Below are 18,567 nucleotides of genomic sequence, written 5' to 3' on the forward strand. Positions count from 1 at the left end.
ATGTAAATAAAGAAAATATCTAAAATAAAAAAAAAAAAAGCAATGGTTTAAAGAAAGAATTCTCTATCACTTGGCAGTAAGCCAAGGAAATTGTGAGGCAATGTCCTACTTGCTGATATAACCAAATTCCATTACCACAGGAAGTAATCCTAAAGTTAAGAAAAGGAATGATATTTGGGCGTGTGCCTTATGGCTCCCACCTGTGTCAGCAGAGACCCAGCACTGGACCCAATCCCTCACAGCACACACCCCAGTTGCAGCTCGACCCCCGCCCCAGGCATTCAGACACATCCAGCTTAACAGGTAAGATCTTAAACCCTGCCCAGAGACCCAGTGTGCCAGAAACCCTGCAACCTTGAGAAGCAGATTCACTCCCAGCCGGATACCAAGAAGCCTTCGGGCTCCCACCTACCTGTGCCCACTGGGAGCAGAGATCTGATCCCAAACAGCACACACACATACACACACCAGTGGCAGGTCGATCACCCAGCTCAACTCCCCAGGATCACAGGATCACAGGAAGGACAGGCTCCAGTCAGAGACAGGGAGGCCAGAGAACACTAAAGATAACCAGATGGCAAGAGGCAAGTGTAAGAACATGAGCAAAAAAAACCAATTTGACCTGGCAATATTAGAATCCTACCACAGCAAGTCTGGAATACCCAAACATACCCTTAAAAAAAGATTCATATCTAAACTCTCATTTTGTGAAGATGATAGAGGACTTTAAGACAGACATAAATAACTCCCTTAAAGAAATACAGAACACAAGTAAACAAGTAGAAGCCTTTAAAGAGGAAACTCATAAATCCCTTAAAAAAAAAAATACAGGACAATGCAATCAAACAAGTGAAGGAATTGAAAAAAAAAATCATCCAGGATCTAAAAATGGAAGTAGAATCATTAAAGAAAACTCGAAGGGAGACAGCCCTGGAGATGGAAAACCTAGGAAAAAGAACAGAAGACACAGAAGCAAGCATCACCAACAGAATACACGAGATAGAAGAGAGAATCTCAACAGCAGAAGATACAGACATAGACACAACAGTCAAGAAAAATACAAAAGGCAAAAAGGTCCTATCTCAAAATGTTCAAGAAATCCAGGACAATGAAATGATCCAACCTGAGGATAATAGATACAGAAGAGGGTGAAGACTCTCAACTCAAAGGGCCAGCAAACATCTTTAACAAAATTATAGAATAAAACTTTCCTAACCTAAAGAAGGAAATGCCCATAAACATACAAGAAGCCTACAGAACACCAAACACATGAGACCCAAAAAGAAATTCCTCTTATCATATAATAATTAAAACTCCAGCCAGGCAGTGGTGGCACACACCTTTAATCCCATCACTTGAGAGATAGAGGCAGGCGTATTTCTGAGTTCAAGGCCAGCCTGGTCTACAGAGTGAGTTCCAGGAGAATGAGGACTATTCAGAGAAACTCTGTCTCAAAAAAAACAAAACAAAAACAAACAAAAAAAACCAAATGCACAGAACAAAGAAAGAATATTGAAAGCAATAAGAGGAAAAGGCCAATAAAAACCAGAAGATCCTGAGAAGATCCCTAGAAAAATGAAGAAATTAATCTTTTCATAACAAACCCAAAAGAAGAGAAACACAAACATAATTCCAACTCTAACAACAAAAATAACAGGAAGCAATGATCATTGTTCCCTAATATCTCTTAACATCAATGGAATCAATCCCTCAATAAAAAGACATAGATTAACAGACTGGATATGGAAACAGGATCCAGCATTTTGCTGCATACCGGAAATACACCACAGAATCAAAAACAGACATTCCCTCAAAGTATAAGGATGGGAAAATTTCTTCCAAGCAAATGGTCCCAAGAAACAAGCTGGAGTAGCCATTCTAATATCAAATAAAATCAGCTTTCAACAAAACATTATCAAAAAGGATAAGGAAGGACACTTCATACTCATCAAAGGAAAAATCTACCAAAAAGAGCTCTCAATTCTGAACATCTATGCTTCAAATACAAACGCACCCACATTCATAAAAGAAACTTGACTAAAGCTCAATGCACACATTGCACCTCACACAATAATAGTGGGAGACTTCAACACCCCACTCTCATAAATGGACAGATCATGGAAATACAGACCAAACAAAGACACAGAGAAACTAACAGAAGTTATGGACCAAATGGATTTAACAGATATCTATAGAACATTTTTTCCTAAAACAAAAGAATATACCTTTTTCTCAGCACCTCATTGAACCTTCTCCAAAATTGACCATATAATCGGTCACAAAACAGGCCTCAACAGTTACAAGAAGATTAAAATAATCCCATGCATCCTATCAGATCACCACAGACTAAAGCTGGTCTTCAATAACAACAAAAACAACAGAAAGTCCACATATACAGGGAAGCTGAGCAATGCCCTACTCAATGATAACTTGGTCAAGGAAGAAATAAAGAAATTAAAGACTTTTTAGAATTCAATGAAAATGAAGGCACAACATATCCAAACTTATGGGACACAGGAGAGGACCTCGGCCCTGTGAAGGTTCTGTGACCCAGTGTAGGGGAATGCCAGGGCCAGAAAGTGGGAGAGGGCGGGGTGGCAGGCATGGGGAGGGGGGAGGCAACAGGGGTTTGTTTTTGTTTGATTTTTTTGTTTTTTGGAGGGGAAACTGGGAATGGAGAAATTCGCATGTAAATAAAGAAAATATCTAAAATTAAAAAAAAAAAAGAAAAGAAAAAAAAAGAAAGCACAGCTAAGAGGAAAACTCATAGCTCTGAGTGCCTCCAAAAAGAAACTGGAGAGAGCATACACTAGCAGCTTAACAGCATACCTGAGAGCTCTAGAACAAAAAGAAGCAAATACACCCAAGAAGAGTAGACAGCAGGAAATAATCAAACTCAGGGCTGAAATCAACCAAGTAGAAACAAAAAGAACTACACAAAGAATCAACAAAACTAGGAGCTGGTTTGTTGAGAACATCAACGAGATAGATAAACCCTTAGCCAGACTAGCCAGAAGGCACAGAGACAGTACCCAAATTCAGAAAATCAGAAATGAAAAGTGGGAGATAACAGAATCTGAGAAAACTCAAAAAATCATCATATCCTACTATGAAACCCTATATACAACAAACCTGGAAAATCTGGATGAAATGGACAATTTTCTAGACTAACACCAAAAATCAAAGTTAAGTCAGGATCAAATAAACCATCTAAACACTCCCCATACTTTCCTAAAGAATTAGAAGTCATTAACATACCCAGGATCAGAGATGAGGAGGACACAACATCTGTCCCAACACTGGGAGTAACTGGGACCAGCAGGACCCAGGCACACAGGAACTCTACCAGCCCAGTGGCTCGGGTTCCTTCCGGTCTGTCTGGGCCAGCCAGTGCCCTCAGCAGACCTTGGGCACAAGCTCCATAGCCAGTCCCACAACACACAGAGGAAGCTCCACTCCAAGGTGCTCTAACAAGCCCAGGATCACAGGATCACAGAGACAGCTTGACTCTGAGGAGTTCTGACACAACCAGGATCACAGGAAGGACAAACTCCAGTCAGATTTAGCAAGGGCAGGTAGCACTAGAGATAACCAGATGGCAGCTGGCAAGCATAAGAAAATAAACAACACAAACCAAGTTTACTTGGCATCATCAGAACCCAATTCTCCCACCAAAGCAAGTCCTAGACACACCATCACACCAGAAAAGCAAGATTCAGATCTAAAATCACTTCTCATGATGATGATACAGGATGTTAAGAAAGACATAAATAGCACCCTCAAAGAAATGCAGGAGAACACAGGTAAAGAGCTAGAAGCCCTTCAAGAGGAAACACAAAAATCCCTTAAAGAGCTACAGGAAAACACAATCAAACAGGTGAAGGAAATGAGCAAAACTTTCCAGAATCTAAAAATGGAAATAAATAAAGAAATCAGAAAGAGAGACAACCTTAGAGATACAAAACCTAGGAAAGAAATCAAAGAAATCAGGAGTCATAGATGTAAGCATTATCAACAGAATACAAGAGATAGAAGAGAGAATCTCAGGGGCAGAAGACACCTTAGAAAACATTGACACAACAGTCAAAGAAAATGCAAAATGCAAAAAGCTCCTAACCCAGAACATCTAGGAAATCCAGGACACAATGAGAAGAACAAACCTAAGGATAATAGATATGGAAGAGAGTGAAGACTCCCAAGGTAATGGGCCAGTAAATATCTTCAACAAAATTATAGAAGAAAACTTCCCTAACCTAAAGAAAGAGATGCCCATGAACATAAAAGAAGCCTACAGAATCCTAAATGAATGAATCAGAAAAGAAATTCCTCCTGTGACATAATAATCAAAACACCAAATGCACTAAACAAAGGTAAAGGCAGTAAAGGAAAAAGGTCAGGTAACATATAAAGGCAGGCCTATCAGAATTACACCAGACTTCTCGCCAGAGACTATGAAAGCTAGAAGATCCTGGGCAGATGTCATACAGACCCTAAGAAAACACAAATGCCAGCCCAGGCTACTATACCCAGCAAAACTCTCAATTACCATACATGGAGAAAACAAGATATTCCATGACAAAACCAAATTTATACAATATCTTTCCACAAATCCAGACCTACAAAGGATAATAGATGGAAAACATCAACATAAGGAGCAAAACTACACCCTAGAAGAAGCAAGAAAGTAATCTTTCAACAAACACACACAAAACTAATTCCACCTCTTACAAAAACAGGAAGTAATGATTACTTTTTCTTAATATCTTAATATGAAAATTAATACTACCAACATATCCTAATTGATTGAAATCCAAAAATATGGGGAATTAGAAATTTGTTGTCATCCAATGGTCTCTCTAATATGGTAATTAGAGAAATAGGTCCAATATTGTACAATCTATATACACTTTCAGGTTGTTTGTGACAGTGTCTTGCTGTGTATAACATAAGGGTCTTGAAATCTTGCTTCTCCTATCTCAGCCTCTCTATTAGTAGTATTGTTTATTTCATGTTTTTACACTATACTATGGTTTTCAGAACAGCTTACATATTTCAAAAGTATTTATACAGTCAAAATAAAAGTAGACAATTAAATTGAGAGGTGGCTTGTAAGAGAATAACAAAGAATGAGGCTGAATGCTTTGCTTGACGTTTGTAACTATTGTATCAAGTTTGAAGAGGACTTTATAAGTTACTCTTTCTCTGAGATGAATGCTTTTCCAAATTATCACAGCCAATGAACCAGATTCTTACCCTCACCTAATGTCTGTGCCACCCTCTAAGCAGAACCATTGTTCATCGAAACAGTTGGTGAATGACTTTATGGATTGACAATCTTAATACACACACCATTTCTTGAATGTAACCTGTTCTCTGTGGGCTGAAAATAAAGTCACTCACTCAAGTCAAATAGCTTTGATCATAGCAGGAAGTCTGTATCCAAAAATCATGGCTACAATTCATTCCTTGGTGCAACCGAACTGTCAACTCTCAGCTTAGCTATGATGGAAGTAAAATCCTGTGGTGATGTGAGGGTCATTGAAGTACAGCTTTATTACAATGAAATTCAATGTCTAAAATTGTTCTTATTTTGGGCTTGTACCACAGTAAGAGCCAGATTTTAAGCTCTACTAAATACAAAACAAACATACAAAAAATAAACAAAAAGACTTTATATATTTATGTTCATTTAAGAAAATACTAGTAGTGATGTATTATTTTAAAATATACAGTTAATATGTTTGGAGTTATTTAAAATTTATATTTAGAAAAACGTATTTTCAGTATTGCTATAGACAAACATCTACATAAGACTGTTAAATTGATTGTTGCTTTATATCAAACAACTTTTATAATACTCATTTTTATTGTTATAATATTTTATAAATTTTAAAGAATATGACAAAAATTATTGTAAGTATTGACGAGGGAGTCTCTAGGAGGAGTTGGGAGTACAAAAGAGAAACAAGAATGTGATTTAATTCTATTTACTTAAAATATGTTCTTGAATGTTAACAAATTCAGATAAATTGAAATCATGTATCTTTTCTCATTATAATAAAATAAAACTTAAATCAATTAAAAAAATAAAGAAAAAAAGAAAAAGAATTAGAAGTCATTAAAATTTTCCCAGCCAAAAAGAAAAAAAAAAGCCCTGGACCAGATGGTTTTAGTGCAGAATTCTATCAGACCTTCAAAGAAGACCTAATACCAATACTCTCCAAACTATTCCACAAAATAGAAACAGAAGGAACACTAACCAATTCATTCTATGATGCCATGGTTACACTGAGAATTCTCCCTTGGAGATGGAATGGTTTCTGTCTAATCAGGAACTCTTCACAATTTCCTTTCATAGAGGACTTCATAAGAGATTTTTTTTCTACTTCTACCATGTTTAATGTTCCAAATAGGTTTTAAAAACTGGCTGAATGCATATTACTTTTAGCCTCAGAAGATATTATGTATATTTAAGAGGCATTTAAGTATTATAAAATATTTTGATGACTTAAAAAATGTCAATTCTGAGTTGAATATTTTAAATTTTATTAATTTAATAAAAAAATTAAAAATAAAAATAAAAAAAGGATTACCATTATAAATTATAAAAAGGAGAAGTATCTAAGAGTTGTCAAGGTTTAATAATTAAGATAGTCTCCAAAAACATCAGAAAGGCACAGAATCTGACATTTAATCATTTCATTATTACTAGAAATTTGTAATAGAGACATGTCTACTTCTGACAGTATCCCCTTCATAGTTCAAAGAAGAAGTTGAGCATCAAAACCTCCAGATGAAGTTGCTCCAGTTATGGCAAGGTAGCCACTGGACAAAGTTTGCCATCTACAGATGGCAAAAATACTCTCCAGAAAAGAGCATACTACAGGATAGTGGACAGCTTGGCTCTGCCAATACAGTAAGCTAGTCCTTCATAAGTCTGTCAGTTGATCCTAGGCCAGAAGGCTGAAGACTGGTGCTCCAATGTTTTGAGGAATGAGGGACTGTCCAGGTAGTCAGCCATCTCTGTAAATTGGTTACGTTTTGTGCTTCCTATATTTTCAGGTAATATTTAAGTTGTTCTCTAATTTCAGGTGGGTTGAAGACTCGTTATAGTCTCATAATCAAACTTGAGTTGTTTAGCATTGAGAGAGATGATATAAATTTGAAAGGATAGTTTTCAGATGATAATGCAAGCTAAAATCACAACATAATTTGGGTATGGAATTGTAAAGTCTTTAGTTAGGATAGATGGTAAAGTGCTTTATCTAAATTGACAAATATGATAAACTGGGTGTTAAGTGTTTATTATATTTTACCATTTGCATAATTCTGAGGGGTTTGCTCAATTTATATCTGAGAGAAAAGAGCCTTTTAATTGGACAAAAAGGGGGAAATGCTGAGGGTTACCCTGGTGCTGTTTATATTTTGATGTCAATTCTGCTTCCTCAAAAGAGTTCATTGTATAAAGCTGTAAAAGGGAAGTCTGGGCTTCAGTGAAAACCCCCACAGTCCAAGATGTGAGGTGTCAGAGCCATGGGACATCTACCAAGAAAAGCCAAATACAGTGGAGATATATGTTGCAGGCAAAAAGTCTGAAAACATAGAGCCCACCTAAGCCCTTTGAAACTTAAGATCTAGACAGTTGACATGGGGCTGAAGGTGTTAGTGTTTGTCCTGCTGGATTTTGGTCTTGCTTTGGTTCAGTGGTTTTTTTTACTATGCTCCCATTTGGAACGAATATGAATTCGGTGCCATCGTATGTTAGAACTATGTTGGTTTTGGTTTTGGTTTTGGTTTTTACAGTGAGTCACAGTTAAGAGATTTTCTTAAGACTCAGAAGAGACTTTGTACTTAAGTCTTTTGAACAGTATTGAGACTTGAAAGACTATGGGGACTTTTCAAGTTAGGCTAAATGCATTTTATGTTATGATATGTCTATGAGCTCATGAGGTCCAGAAAGTAGAATGTGGTGATTTAAATGAGAAATGTCCACCATCACCTCAAGTATCTGAACACTTAGTCCCTAGTTGTGATACTATTTGGGGATGATATCCAACATTTGTGAGGTGGATCATTGATGAAAGAGGTACATAACAGCAAGTAGGCTTGGGGAGTTTAGAGCTTCACCCTACTTCTAGTTCACTCGCTCTATGTTTCCTGCTGCTGTGCCTGCCTACTGTCATGATTCCCTTAGGGACCTTTTCTCTGGACCCATAAAACAAATAGTTGCTTTATCACAGCAACAAAAAAGGGAACAAATATATTTTACCAGTTTTCTTATTTTTATCTTGACCAGAGACCAATCCTAAAGGCTGGTGCTGGCCTTTTTAATGTAGTCTTCCTTGTTCAACTTAATCAAGATGATCCTTCACTTTCATGCTCAGAAACTAAACTAATTTAAATAAACCCTCACAGATGTTCCTGGAAACATGAATGCTAGGTGGGTGATTCTAGATCTTGTCAAGTTGGCCATACCATTGCTGATGGTTTCGTACTAGGAAATTGAGCCAAAAACTTCCTCCCTGCTGACTAGCTTTCACAGTCCTGGGAAGTTTTAAGCAGGCTGTTGCCGCAGGCTGGTCGATCTGGGCCTCCCTCAACCCGCAGGAGAAACGGGATCCTAGTCAAGTTGACAAGGCGTAGGCAAAGAATGACAAACAGAGCCAACACAAGAAAGTGCTGAGTCTGAATGTATTTCTTAAAAATGGCATCAGACTTTTTCAGAGTGAGTTCCAGGACAGCCAAGGCTACACAGAGAAACCCTGTCTCAAAAATAAAACAAAACAAAAAAACAAAAAAAAAATGGCATCAGACTTTTACACTCATTGCAAAAGAGAAATGATAAATCTGGCATCTCAGCAGTTGAGGTACATGTGAGGCCACCTGAAACACACTGGGTCTAAAGCAGTAGACATCTCCTCTGGACTGGTGCTGCACCCCCCTGGGCTCAAGCACTCTGGGCCTGGGGAGGGGGGGGCTGCAGACTGTATGAGGCTCGAAGCTTGAATCTGAATGAATGAATCTAAGTCCTAGTCCATCTAAGTTCTTGTCTAGTCAGTCTAAGTGCCCCTGCACAAAGTGAAAACCAGGTTTATATGGTATACAGAAAACAGGGTGAATGACAAAAGTCACATAGGCAGGTGACAGTCACATCAAGGTCGGTAGGATCAGGTATCCAAGTGTGAAGCGGGCGGAAGAGCAGTGGTGTCCTCCCTGCTGGGGCTATTTTAGTATTTCCATGCTAATTCTCTGGGTCTGCTGGAGGCAAGCTCCAGAAAGTTCCAATCTAGCAGCTCCTGCTAATGCCCTTAAGTGAGGGAAGCCCTTTGATTACTCTGGTATGTAAAACAGTTCTGTCCTCTGTGGGACTGCCCTGAGAATTCTAACTATGTTAACAAGTAAGCAATGGTGCCTGACCTCTGTTGCAAACTCTGAGGACATCCTATCTGATAAGGCAGCTTCCTTGTAAGAAATTCCAAGCTAAGGACAGCTAGGTAATAAATTAGGATATATTGGAACACTGTGGTGGCCAGGGAACAACACCCTTTTTTAGCCATTTATGAATCATTTCTTGGGTTACCTTTATGCCTGAATAAGAAGGCATGTTGATGATTGGAAAGACTAATCTGGAACACGTCTGAGTTAGGAGGTGCGAACGACTGACTGAATACCCAGGAGACACAAATTCCCTTTGAAGTCATGATGCCTCTTGTCCTTAATCAGGCTTTTACCCCCAATATTGCAGATGTAACTCAAGTAGACAAGTGGGCATGGCAGGCTGCTGCAGAAGAATTTTCATCAACAGTTTACTCAGATGTAAATTTGTTTACTCAGATGTGCTATACTATAACATGCCAGAGAAAGTGTATCTTGTGCAGTGTCAGCATCACTGCCATGGGGTTAACAAGCCACATTCTGACTGGACTTAAGGCCTATACCGCAAGTGATAACTTGTATTTGGCATATCAAACCGAAGTGAAAATCCATAGCTGTGCACATCACAGACCTTAGTGGAAAGAGTATGGTAGTCTGAATAATAGTCCCCTTAGAATCATGGTTTTGAATGCTTACTCCCCACTGAGTAGAATTATTTGGGAAGGATTAGGATGTGTGATCTTGTTGGAGGAGATGTGTCACTGGGGGTGAGCTTTGAGGTTTCAAAATCTATGCCACTCCCAGTTAGTTCTCTTTCTCTCTCCCCCACCCCTTTCTTGCTCTCTTGCTTTCTCACTCTCTCTCCAGCCCTTCCTCACTGCCTCCTTCACTCCCTCTCTCATGTTTGTAGATAAAGCATAATCTCTCATCTACTGCTCCAGTATCATGCTTGCCTGCCTGCTGCCATGCCTTTACCATAGACTACCCTCTGGAAATGTGAGCCCACAAATTAAATGTTTTCTCTTAACAGATGAGTTGTTCATGGTGTTTTTGTCATGGCAATAGAAAAGCAACCAAGACATGTAGCTATTGTTGCTGCTTTGGGAGTTGTTTTGTTGTTTGGACTTGACCTACCTGATGAATTGCCATCTACATAGCTTTATTTGTGTCCTAGAGTACTGATATTGTCAGTTATGGTCAGAGAAGCTTCTTTTTACACTGGGTGCAGTAACTGAAAACTCAAAGCAGGTCAAAGTGCTGGAAATACATGACTGTTGAGTGCTCATCCCCAAGTTGGACATCTATATTACCCCTTCCAAGGTTCAAGGAACAACATGAGGGGTTTAAGAGCCAAAAGAAGTAGTGACACACATACAATTCTATTGTTGAGGGGTTTTATAGCCATTGTACACTTAGCAGTCATGATTACCTGCACAAAAGGGTCTACCTTGTACCTTGATGGAGGGTTACCTCCACTAAGAGGGTCTAGTCAACATTCCATCATTGGAAGTAGAGAGGCTTATAAGTCCATTCCCTTCTTACTGAACATTGCTAAATGAAAGGACTTCTAAAGGCCTATTTCTCATGAAGATTGATAGTCAATTTTTTTTTGTTTGTTTTTTTCGAGACAGGGTTTCTCTGTGTAGCCCTGGCTGTCCTGGAACTCCCTCTGTAGACCATGCTGGGCTCAAACTCAGAAATCCACCTGCCTCTGCCTACCAAGTGCTGGGATTAAAGGTGTGCACTACCACCACCACCCAGCAATAGTCAATCATTTATTTTTAGGAGTTTTTTCAATTAAATAGCTACTGGAAGTTATCTGCTGTCCTGTAAATAACATCTCATTCATATTTTTATAGCTAACCCTAATGGAATATTTTGCTTCACATACAAAAAAGACATGAAAGTACAAGAGGACTATGTAAGAAGAGGAGAGGGATCAGCAGGAGTGAGAGAAGAACAAGAGCAAGGAGTGATAAATATGATAAAACATAATATATGTGGAAATGTTATAATAACACTCATTAATATGTATAACTAATATATGCTAAGAAAAAGTTTTAAAATGAGTAAAACTCTATGGATATATTTTTACAAATTAAATTCAATAAGCAAAAGGAAAAACAACACATTTTAGTCCCTTTTGAAAGAAACATGTATACATTATATTTACTAGTAGCATATTGCACCATAACATCTAGACATGTATTACCAAGCTTGTGTTTCCTTTATGCTCCCATTAAGCTCACCTCCATGGTTAGGGCATCTCCAGAATTCTTTATTCCATTTATGTGTGCAACTTTTCTAAGTTCCTTTAAGCCATTCTGGGGTTTGTTGGTCATAATCAGCCACCGAGCTGACTCTGACAACCACCTGTTCAAGAAGAGGTTGGAATTGTGAACAATTCTTATGTGGTCATTTTCTGTGCCAAATTTGTCCTTGGATGGTTTTATTAGTCTAATGGTTACAACTCATTCTATTATAACAGTAAATGTAATCCTATGTTTTTTTATATACCTTCACTAGAAAACAAATCATCCATACAGTACACCTGTACTTTTAGAATGCAGACCTGGAGTCATGGTGGTCTCCCTGCCATGACTTGGATGAAAAATTCATGGAGTTCACTGAACTGAAATCTAAGAGACCCCTATATAGTACTTTTCCAGATTTCCTTGTTAGAATGTAGAAAATATTTATTCATAATATTTTTTCCTAATTAAGAACCTCTGAAGAAATTTTACATACTAATTATAATGTGTGAATTGCATTCATCCCTATGCCAAGAACCTGATGGCATCTAACCATGTATGAAAGAAGAAGCTGACTCAGTTTCTTATCTATATAATGGGGAGTATCAGTTCTATGATGTCAATTGATATGTTGTGAAGATGTAAATTATGTGAATGAATCTGACAGAAGGTTTACACTTTTGTTGGTATGAACTCATCTCACTGTATCAAACCTGTAACCACCTCTTAGAGCCAATTCTAACTAAGTATGTCTCCTCTGTTGATCCAGTACTACAGCACTTTTAAATAATTTTTAAAAGAAGAAAGGGTGTAATTTTAGAAGCTAAGTTCACATAGCCCCTTGCACTAAGTAGGAGACTTCAGCTTCCCCTGCTCAGGCCCATCCAGGCAACCCAGAAACTCACTGGACTGATTTGAAGAGGAAAACTACATCTCAACCATACTATGACTTAGTCCTATCCTGAACATTGTGTCTCTAGTAAAAGAAAAAAGGCAACCTGAACCAGCAAAAGAAGAATAAATAAACACTCAACCAGCAAAGTTTTCCAACTGCTTCAGTCCCAGCTCAGAAACATGAACATGATAAACCAAGGCAACATGACTTTCAAAAATTACTAATTCCATAATAGTGATCCATAATGAAAATGACCAGGAAAATCTCCAGATAAATAATTCAACAAAATGATTACAACTATGTTAGGCACCTCAAATAAGATATGAATATGCACTAGAGATATAGCTCAGAGGTTTAGGGCACTGACTGCTCTTCCAGAGGTCCTGAGTTCAATTCCCAGCAACCACATGGTGACTCACAATCATCTATAATGAGATCTGGTGCTCTCTTCTGGCCTGCAGGCATACAGGCAGAACACCGTATATAATAAATAAATAAAAATATTTAAAGAAAAAAAGGTTGCAAATATGCTCAAGATAACAAAAACAAAGAGAATAATAAAATAAAAAAATTCTATACAAGATATGAAAACACATTCAACAAAGAGATAGAATTACTGAAGAAAAACCAACCTGAAATGATGCTGAAAATTAAAAAAAAAAAAAAAAAAAAAAAAAAAAAAAAAAAAAAAAAAAAAAAACCTCAAAAATGCAAATAAAAACCTCTGTGGAGCCCAGGCAGGCCTCCAACTTATAATCATCCTGCCACCAATTCCTTCAGCAAATCCTACCAGCATGTGCCACCACAGCTGTCTGTTTAGTTTGGGGGATTTGTTGGATTCCAAAAAATGGAATGGGGTGTCTCTGATTCCTTCATCTGCTTCTGGAACCTTTTTTCACCTGCTGGGTTGCCTTGTCCAGTCTTGATATGAGGGTTTATGGCTAGTCTTATTGTATCTTGTTATGTTTAAGTTGATATCACTGGGAGATCTGCTCCTTTCTAAATTGAAATGAGAAGCAGGAAATCTGGGGCAGAATAGAGGTTGAGGAGGCTGCAGTTGGGGTGTATTGTATGAGAGGAAAATGTATTTTTAAAATAAATAAATTAAAACAATTTTAGGAGAAAATAAACAAAAAACTCCATTGAAAACCACATCAACAATGGAAGGCAAGGTAGAAGAAATATGCAGTGAAGGTCAATGATACATTTTTAATTTTAAATACACATACATATATACATATATACACATGTATTATGTATATATATATATAGTTGATTGAGGAGTTACACATCTTTTACCAACTTCAGAAGAAGCTCAGGGCCCATAGAAGGACCTGTTTTAAACTCCAGGTTAAGACTACAGGTGTGTGGGAAGATCCACATATCACAATAGCCCTAACAGTAGCTGAGGAACCAGGGTGGGCTAGATATGATTCTGTGTAAGACCCACAGGTATGCAAAGTGTTTCCTAACTCACAACACAAGTTACACATCCAGTCAGGGGGCCTAGCTGACACGGGACTACCTGAACCTCAGCGGACCAATCTAGGATCTTTCAACCCTAAAAACCAGTACCTCAGAAGAAAGAGGTACCTTAACCTTACTATAACTGATTCTTTCACTGAACATTGCACACAGCGCCATAAAATAAAAATATAAAATAGTACAAGGAGAACACAGCCAACAAACTGACTTTGGATTGCAAGTCCCACCACAGAAACAGAAATAACAAGGAAAGCCAACGCAGCATGCCCCCTCTACAAATCATTGATCCCATAATAATGACACTTAATGAAAATGACTTGGAAGAACTAACAAAGAATTCAGTAGAATGATAACTATGTAGAAGCAATTCAAAGAAGGCATAAATATACTCCAGAAGAACAAAAACAAAAAGAAGAATAAATGAGAAAGTTGTGTTGGCTTAAATGAGAGTGTACTCCACAGTCTCAAGCATTTGAATAGTTGGTCCCCAGCTGGTGACACTGGGGACTGGGGGTAGAACTTTGACAGTTTAAAGACTCACAGACCTATGGTCAGTTGCTGTTCTTGTGCCCTGTGCGCTCCTGGTGGATCTTGCTTTGGACAGTTATTGGAGCAGAAGTGGTGATCTCACCTCTGAGCTTAGGAACGAGAGCACTCCTGGAACACCAGCTCTCTCCTGGTAGTATTTGTGCATGGAGAGCTGTTGGACAGCCTTAGGCCCAGAGTGCAGATGGAGACCAAAAGCTAAAATTGTTTTTAATTTCATTAAAATAATCATTTTTAATGAGCTAAGTTTTTTCTTTTCTGACTAATATATTCATGCATTCTGTTTAAAGCAGAAGCATGCTGTAAATGTTAGTATATGTACTTTCAATTTTTTTCTTTTTTAAGGTTTTATTGCATTATGAGGAGAAAAGTTACATGATTTCTATTTATCTGAATTTGTTAACATACTTTCAATGTCTTTAAATGTATTTATATATAAAAACTAAACAAAATTATTAATATTAAGTAATAAAAAGTAAATGAACATGACGAACATCTATAGAACATTCCCCTCAAACAATACATAATGTGCATTCTATAAGTAGCAACCCATGGAAATTTCTACAAAATCAACTTCGTATTAGGACACAAAACAAACCTCAACATATGTAGGAAAATTTAAAGAACCATCCTGTAATGTGTCTGATCAAAAAGGAATAAAACTGGATGTCAACAATGGAAACTACAGAGAGTACACAAACATATGGAAACTACAGAGAGTACACAAACATATGGAAGTTAAATGATGACTGGGAAAAAAATCAAGAAGAAAATTTTTAAATTTCTAAGATTGAATGAAAATAAAACAACATATCAAAATCTATAAAATTTAATAAAGGTTTTCCTAAGAGGAGAGCTTTTAGTGATAAGTGCCTATATCAAAAATTTGATATTTCAAGTTAGCAATTTGGTAATATATCTTAAAGCCTTGGAAAAACAAGAGCAGACAAAAACAGTAGATAGGAAGAGAGAACTAAAATCATGGCAAAAATTAAGAAAAGTAAACAAAAAAAAAACAAGAAAGATAAACAAGATTGACAAACCCCTAGCCAAATTAACCAAAAAAGAGAGGTGGGATGACCCAGGAAAGAGAATGCCAGGGGTTGCACCCTCTCCCAGGTAAAGGGGAAAAGGGATGGGAGAAAGAAGGTGGAATGGGAATAAGAACTCTGTGACGGCAGACCTGGAGAGGAGACAACATTTGAGATGTAAATAGATAAATTAATTAATAATGATAATAAATAATGGGAGAAGAGGCCCAAATAAGTACAATTAGAAATGAAAGGAGAAACATTACAATAGATACTAAAAAAAATTCATAAAGATGTTTTAGATCTCTTGTCCATTGAAATGAAACATCTAAAAGAAATGACTAAATATCTAGATCCATGAAACATGCCAAAATCAAACCAAGATGAAACAAATAACTGAAACAAATCCATAGCCAGCAATGAAATTAAAGCAGAAATAAAAGAGTAAGTGCTCTTAACTTACTCTGAGCCATCTGCCAGGCCCCTGCCTACAGTTTTAAACTAGAGAAACTATGTATGTTCTTCCTTCATTAAATAGTGGGTATAAATTTGTCTTTTATCCATATCACCTGCAAAGGTAAATGTCACAAAAGTTTCCATGTTTTCCTTTTTAAAGCCACTCATACCAATACAAACCACAGTAGAGGCAATCTAATCTTTAAAGATTTTCCTGTAAGAAAGGAAATATTTTTACAAAAATTATATTATAACCTGGACAATTAAAGCTTGGTAGTAGAGACACACAGAAAAAACAAGAACATTCTGGTAAGGATTCATTGCTACTCTCTCTTTTTTAGGGTAGTTTTTCCTTAGTAAACAAAATTAACTCGTGAGTAATAAAATTTAAATATCAAATAATACATGGTTTTCTTAAGTATCTAATAGTCATCTTAAGTATCTTAAGTATCACCATATCTAATAGTGATAATATGTATGTATTGAATACAGTTCCTCAGAAATTATTTATTTATCCATAATATGAATATGATGAGATACATTTTATCCAGTTATTAGTAAAATCAAAACACAATTAGAATCTCCAGATATATAATGAGTCTTCCTCATTATAAGTATATCTCTTGTCACACATGTACATAATTTTATAAAAATACTAATGGTCTTAAATTCAAATTTAATTCAGTATCCTTGGTTCCTCTGAGTCATAGCTGTCCTCATGACACAAAACTCAAAGAGGAGCACACACTGTCAGATGTCAACCAAGTACAAACGCATTCCTTTCATCCTGATTCCATATGCATGGTCATTCCAGGATTCCATGAGACAGAAGAGAAAGGAAGTTCATACCTTGTGGGTACAAGTAAGAAAAATATTGGCACAGACATAGCCAGATGGAGGTGATGCCAGTTTCGCATAGTAAAAGCCAGGCCTGTCAATAATATCTGTCCAACCGCTCCAGCACACAATAACAGTCCTGTTGCCAAGGCTTGGAATTTAGGCCTTGTCCATTCTATTACTGAAAGAAAAGAAAATGAATCTTGATTTCAAATTAAGATGGAAGAGACATCCAGGTCAAAACCAAAGCTTGGAAAATATCCACTAAAAGTTTTGACTTACTGAGCAAGCCACTATTTGTCAAAATGGTTGAGTAAGAAGTCCCTGCCAGGAATCGTAGTGAGCAGTAGATGAGGAAGGTGGGAGCCAAAGCTGCACAGGTTTCAGTGGTGGCCAATTGCAGTGAAGCACATATAAAGATTAACCTCCTCCCAAACCTGAAGGAAAGAAAGGATTAGACTGGAACAATGCACTTGGCCTATGAGCTGAAGACACTTTAAAATGATAAAAATCAAGAAATAACTAAAACTGTATATCTTGACAAGCAACTTTCTGTGTTTGAAAACAGTGTGAACCAAAGCTTCATCTCCAATTTGCTGCTAGTATTTTTCCTACTAATTCAAGCCACAAGACAGTGTAGAACATTTGAGTTTTAACATTATGTAAATACCCTTTTACTAAAGTACTTATTTAACATGTATTAGTACCTGTTTCATTGATATGACAAAATAATTATTTATCAAATGAAAAAATTTTTAAGATGTATTTATTATATATACAGCATTATGCCTGCAGCCCAGAAGATGGCAACAGATCTCATTATAAATGATTCTGAGCCACCATGTGGTTGCTAGGAACTGAACTCAGGACCTCTAGAAGAGCATCCCATGTTCTTAACCTCAGAGCCATCTCTCCAGATCCTCAAATGGAAATTTTTATCAAGCAGATTTTTAAGAAAACAGAAAGATTCAAAAAGTCAGAATTCAGAGTTTGATTGTCAACTAGAAGAGGAATTCTTTCTGCTCCGTTGAACAAAGGCATATATACTGGATTTAAAGTAATTGGGGTAACTAATAGCCATGCTGTAGTATCTGCTACTCTCAGCACCATATTTACATTGTGACATTAATTATACATTCTAATTTATGTAAATTCATACAAGATAGTCATTAAGTTTGTGTTTCGACTTAGAACAAGGTATGAATAAAAAAATAAGTGTAGGGGAATACCAGGGCCAGGAAGTGGGAGAGGGTGAGTTGGTGAGGGGTGCGTGTGGAAGGAATAGGGGGTTTTTTTGGAGGGGAAACTGAGAAAGGGGATATCATTTGAAATGTAAATAAAGAAAATATCTAATAAAAGATAAATTTTTTTTTTAGATATTTTCTTTATTTACATGTAAATTTCTCCATTCCCAGTTTCCCCTCCAAAAAACAAAGAAACAAACAAAAACAACAAAAACAAACCCCTGTTGCCTCCCACTTCCCCATGCCTGCCACCCCGCCCTCTCCCACTTTCTGGCCCTGGCATTCCCCTACACTGGGGCACAGAATCTTCACAGGGCTGAGGTCCTCTCCTCCTATTGCTGATTGAATTTGCAATCCTCCACTATACACATGCTGCCAGAACAATCAGATCTCTCCATGTGCAGTCCTTGGTTGGTGGTTGAGACCCTGGGAGCTCTGAGGGTACT

General features: G+C 37.2%; 1 protein-coding gene across 2 annotated transcripts in view; it reads right to left on the reverse strand.

The window, feature by feature from the left end:
- The window catches only part of LOC116103497 (solute carrier family 22 member 19-like), an 82,646-nt gene that overhangs the window by 43,296 nt on the left and 20,783 nt on the right, over positions 1-18,567 (reverse strand). The window contains exons 3-5 of one of the 2 annotated variants that reach the window (XM_031389558.1): positions 17,160-17,314; positions 16,890-17,058; positions 11,625-11,748 (exon numbers count right to left, since the gene is read on the reverse strand). In XM_031389558.1, the coding sequence (XP_031245418.1) occupies positions 11,625-11,748; positions 16,890-17,058; positions 17,160-17,314 (448 nt within the window). The remainder of the gene's footprint in view (positions 1-11,624; positions 11,749-16,889; positions 17,059-17,159; positions 17,315-18,567) is intronic. The other variant, XM_031389559.1, reaches the window with a different exon arrangement.

Source organism: Mastomys coucha, unplaced genomic scaffold (assembly GCF_008632895.1).
Source record: "Mastomys coucha isolate ucsf_1 unplaced genomic scaffold, UCSF_Mcou_1 pScaffold21, whole genome shotgun sequence".
NCBI lineage: Eukaryota > Metazoa > Chordata > Mammalia > Rodentia > Muridae > Mastomys > Mastomys coucha.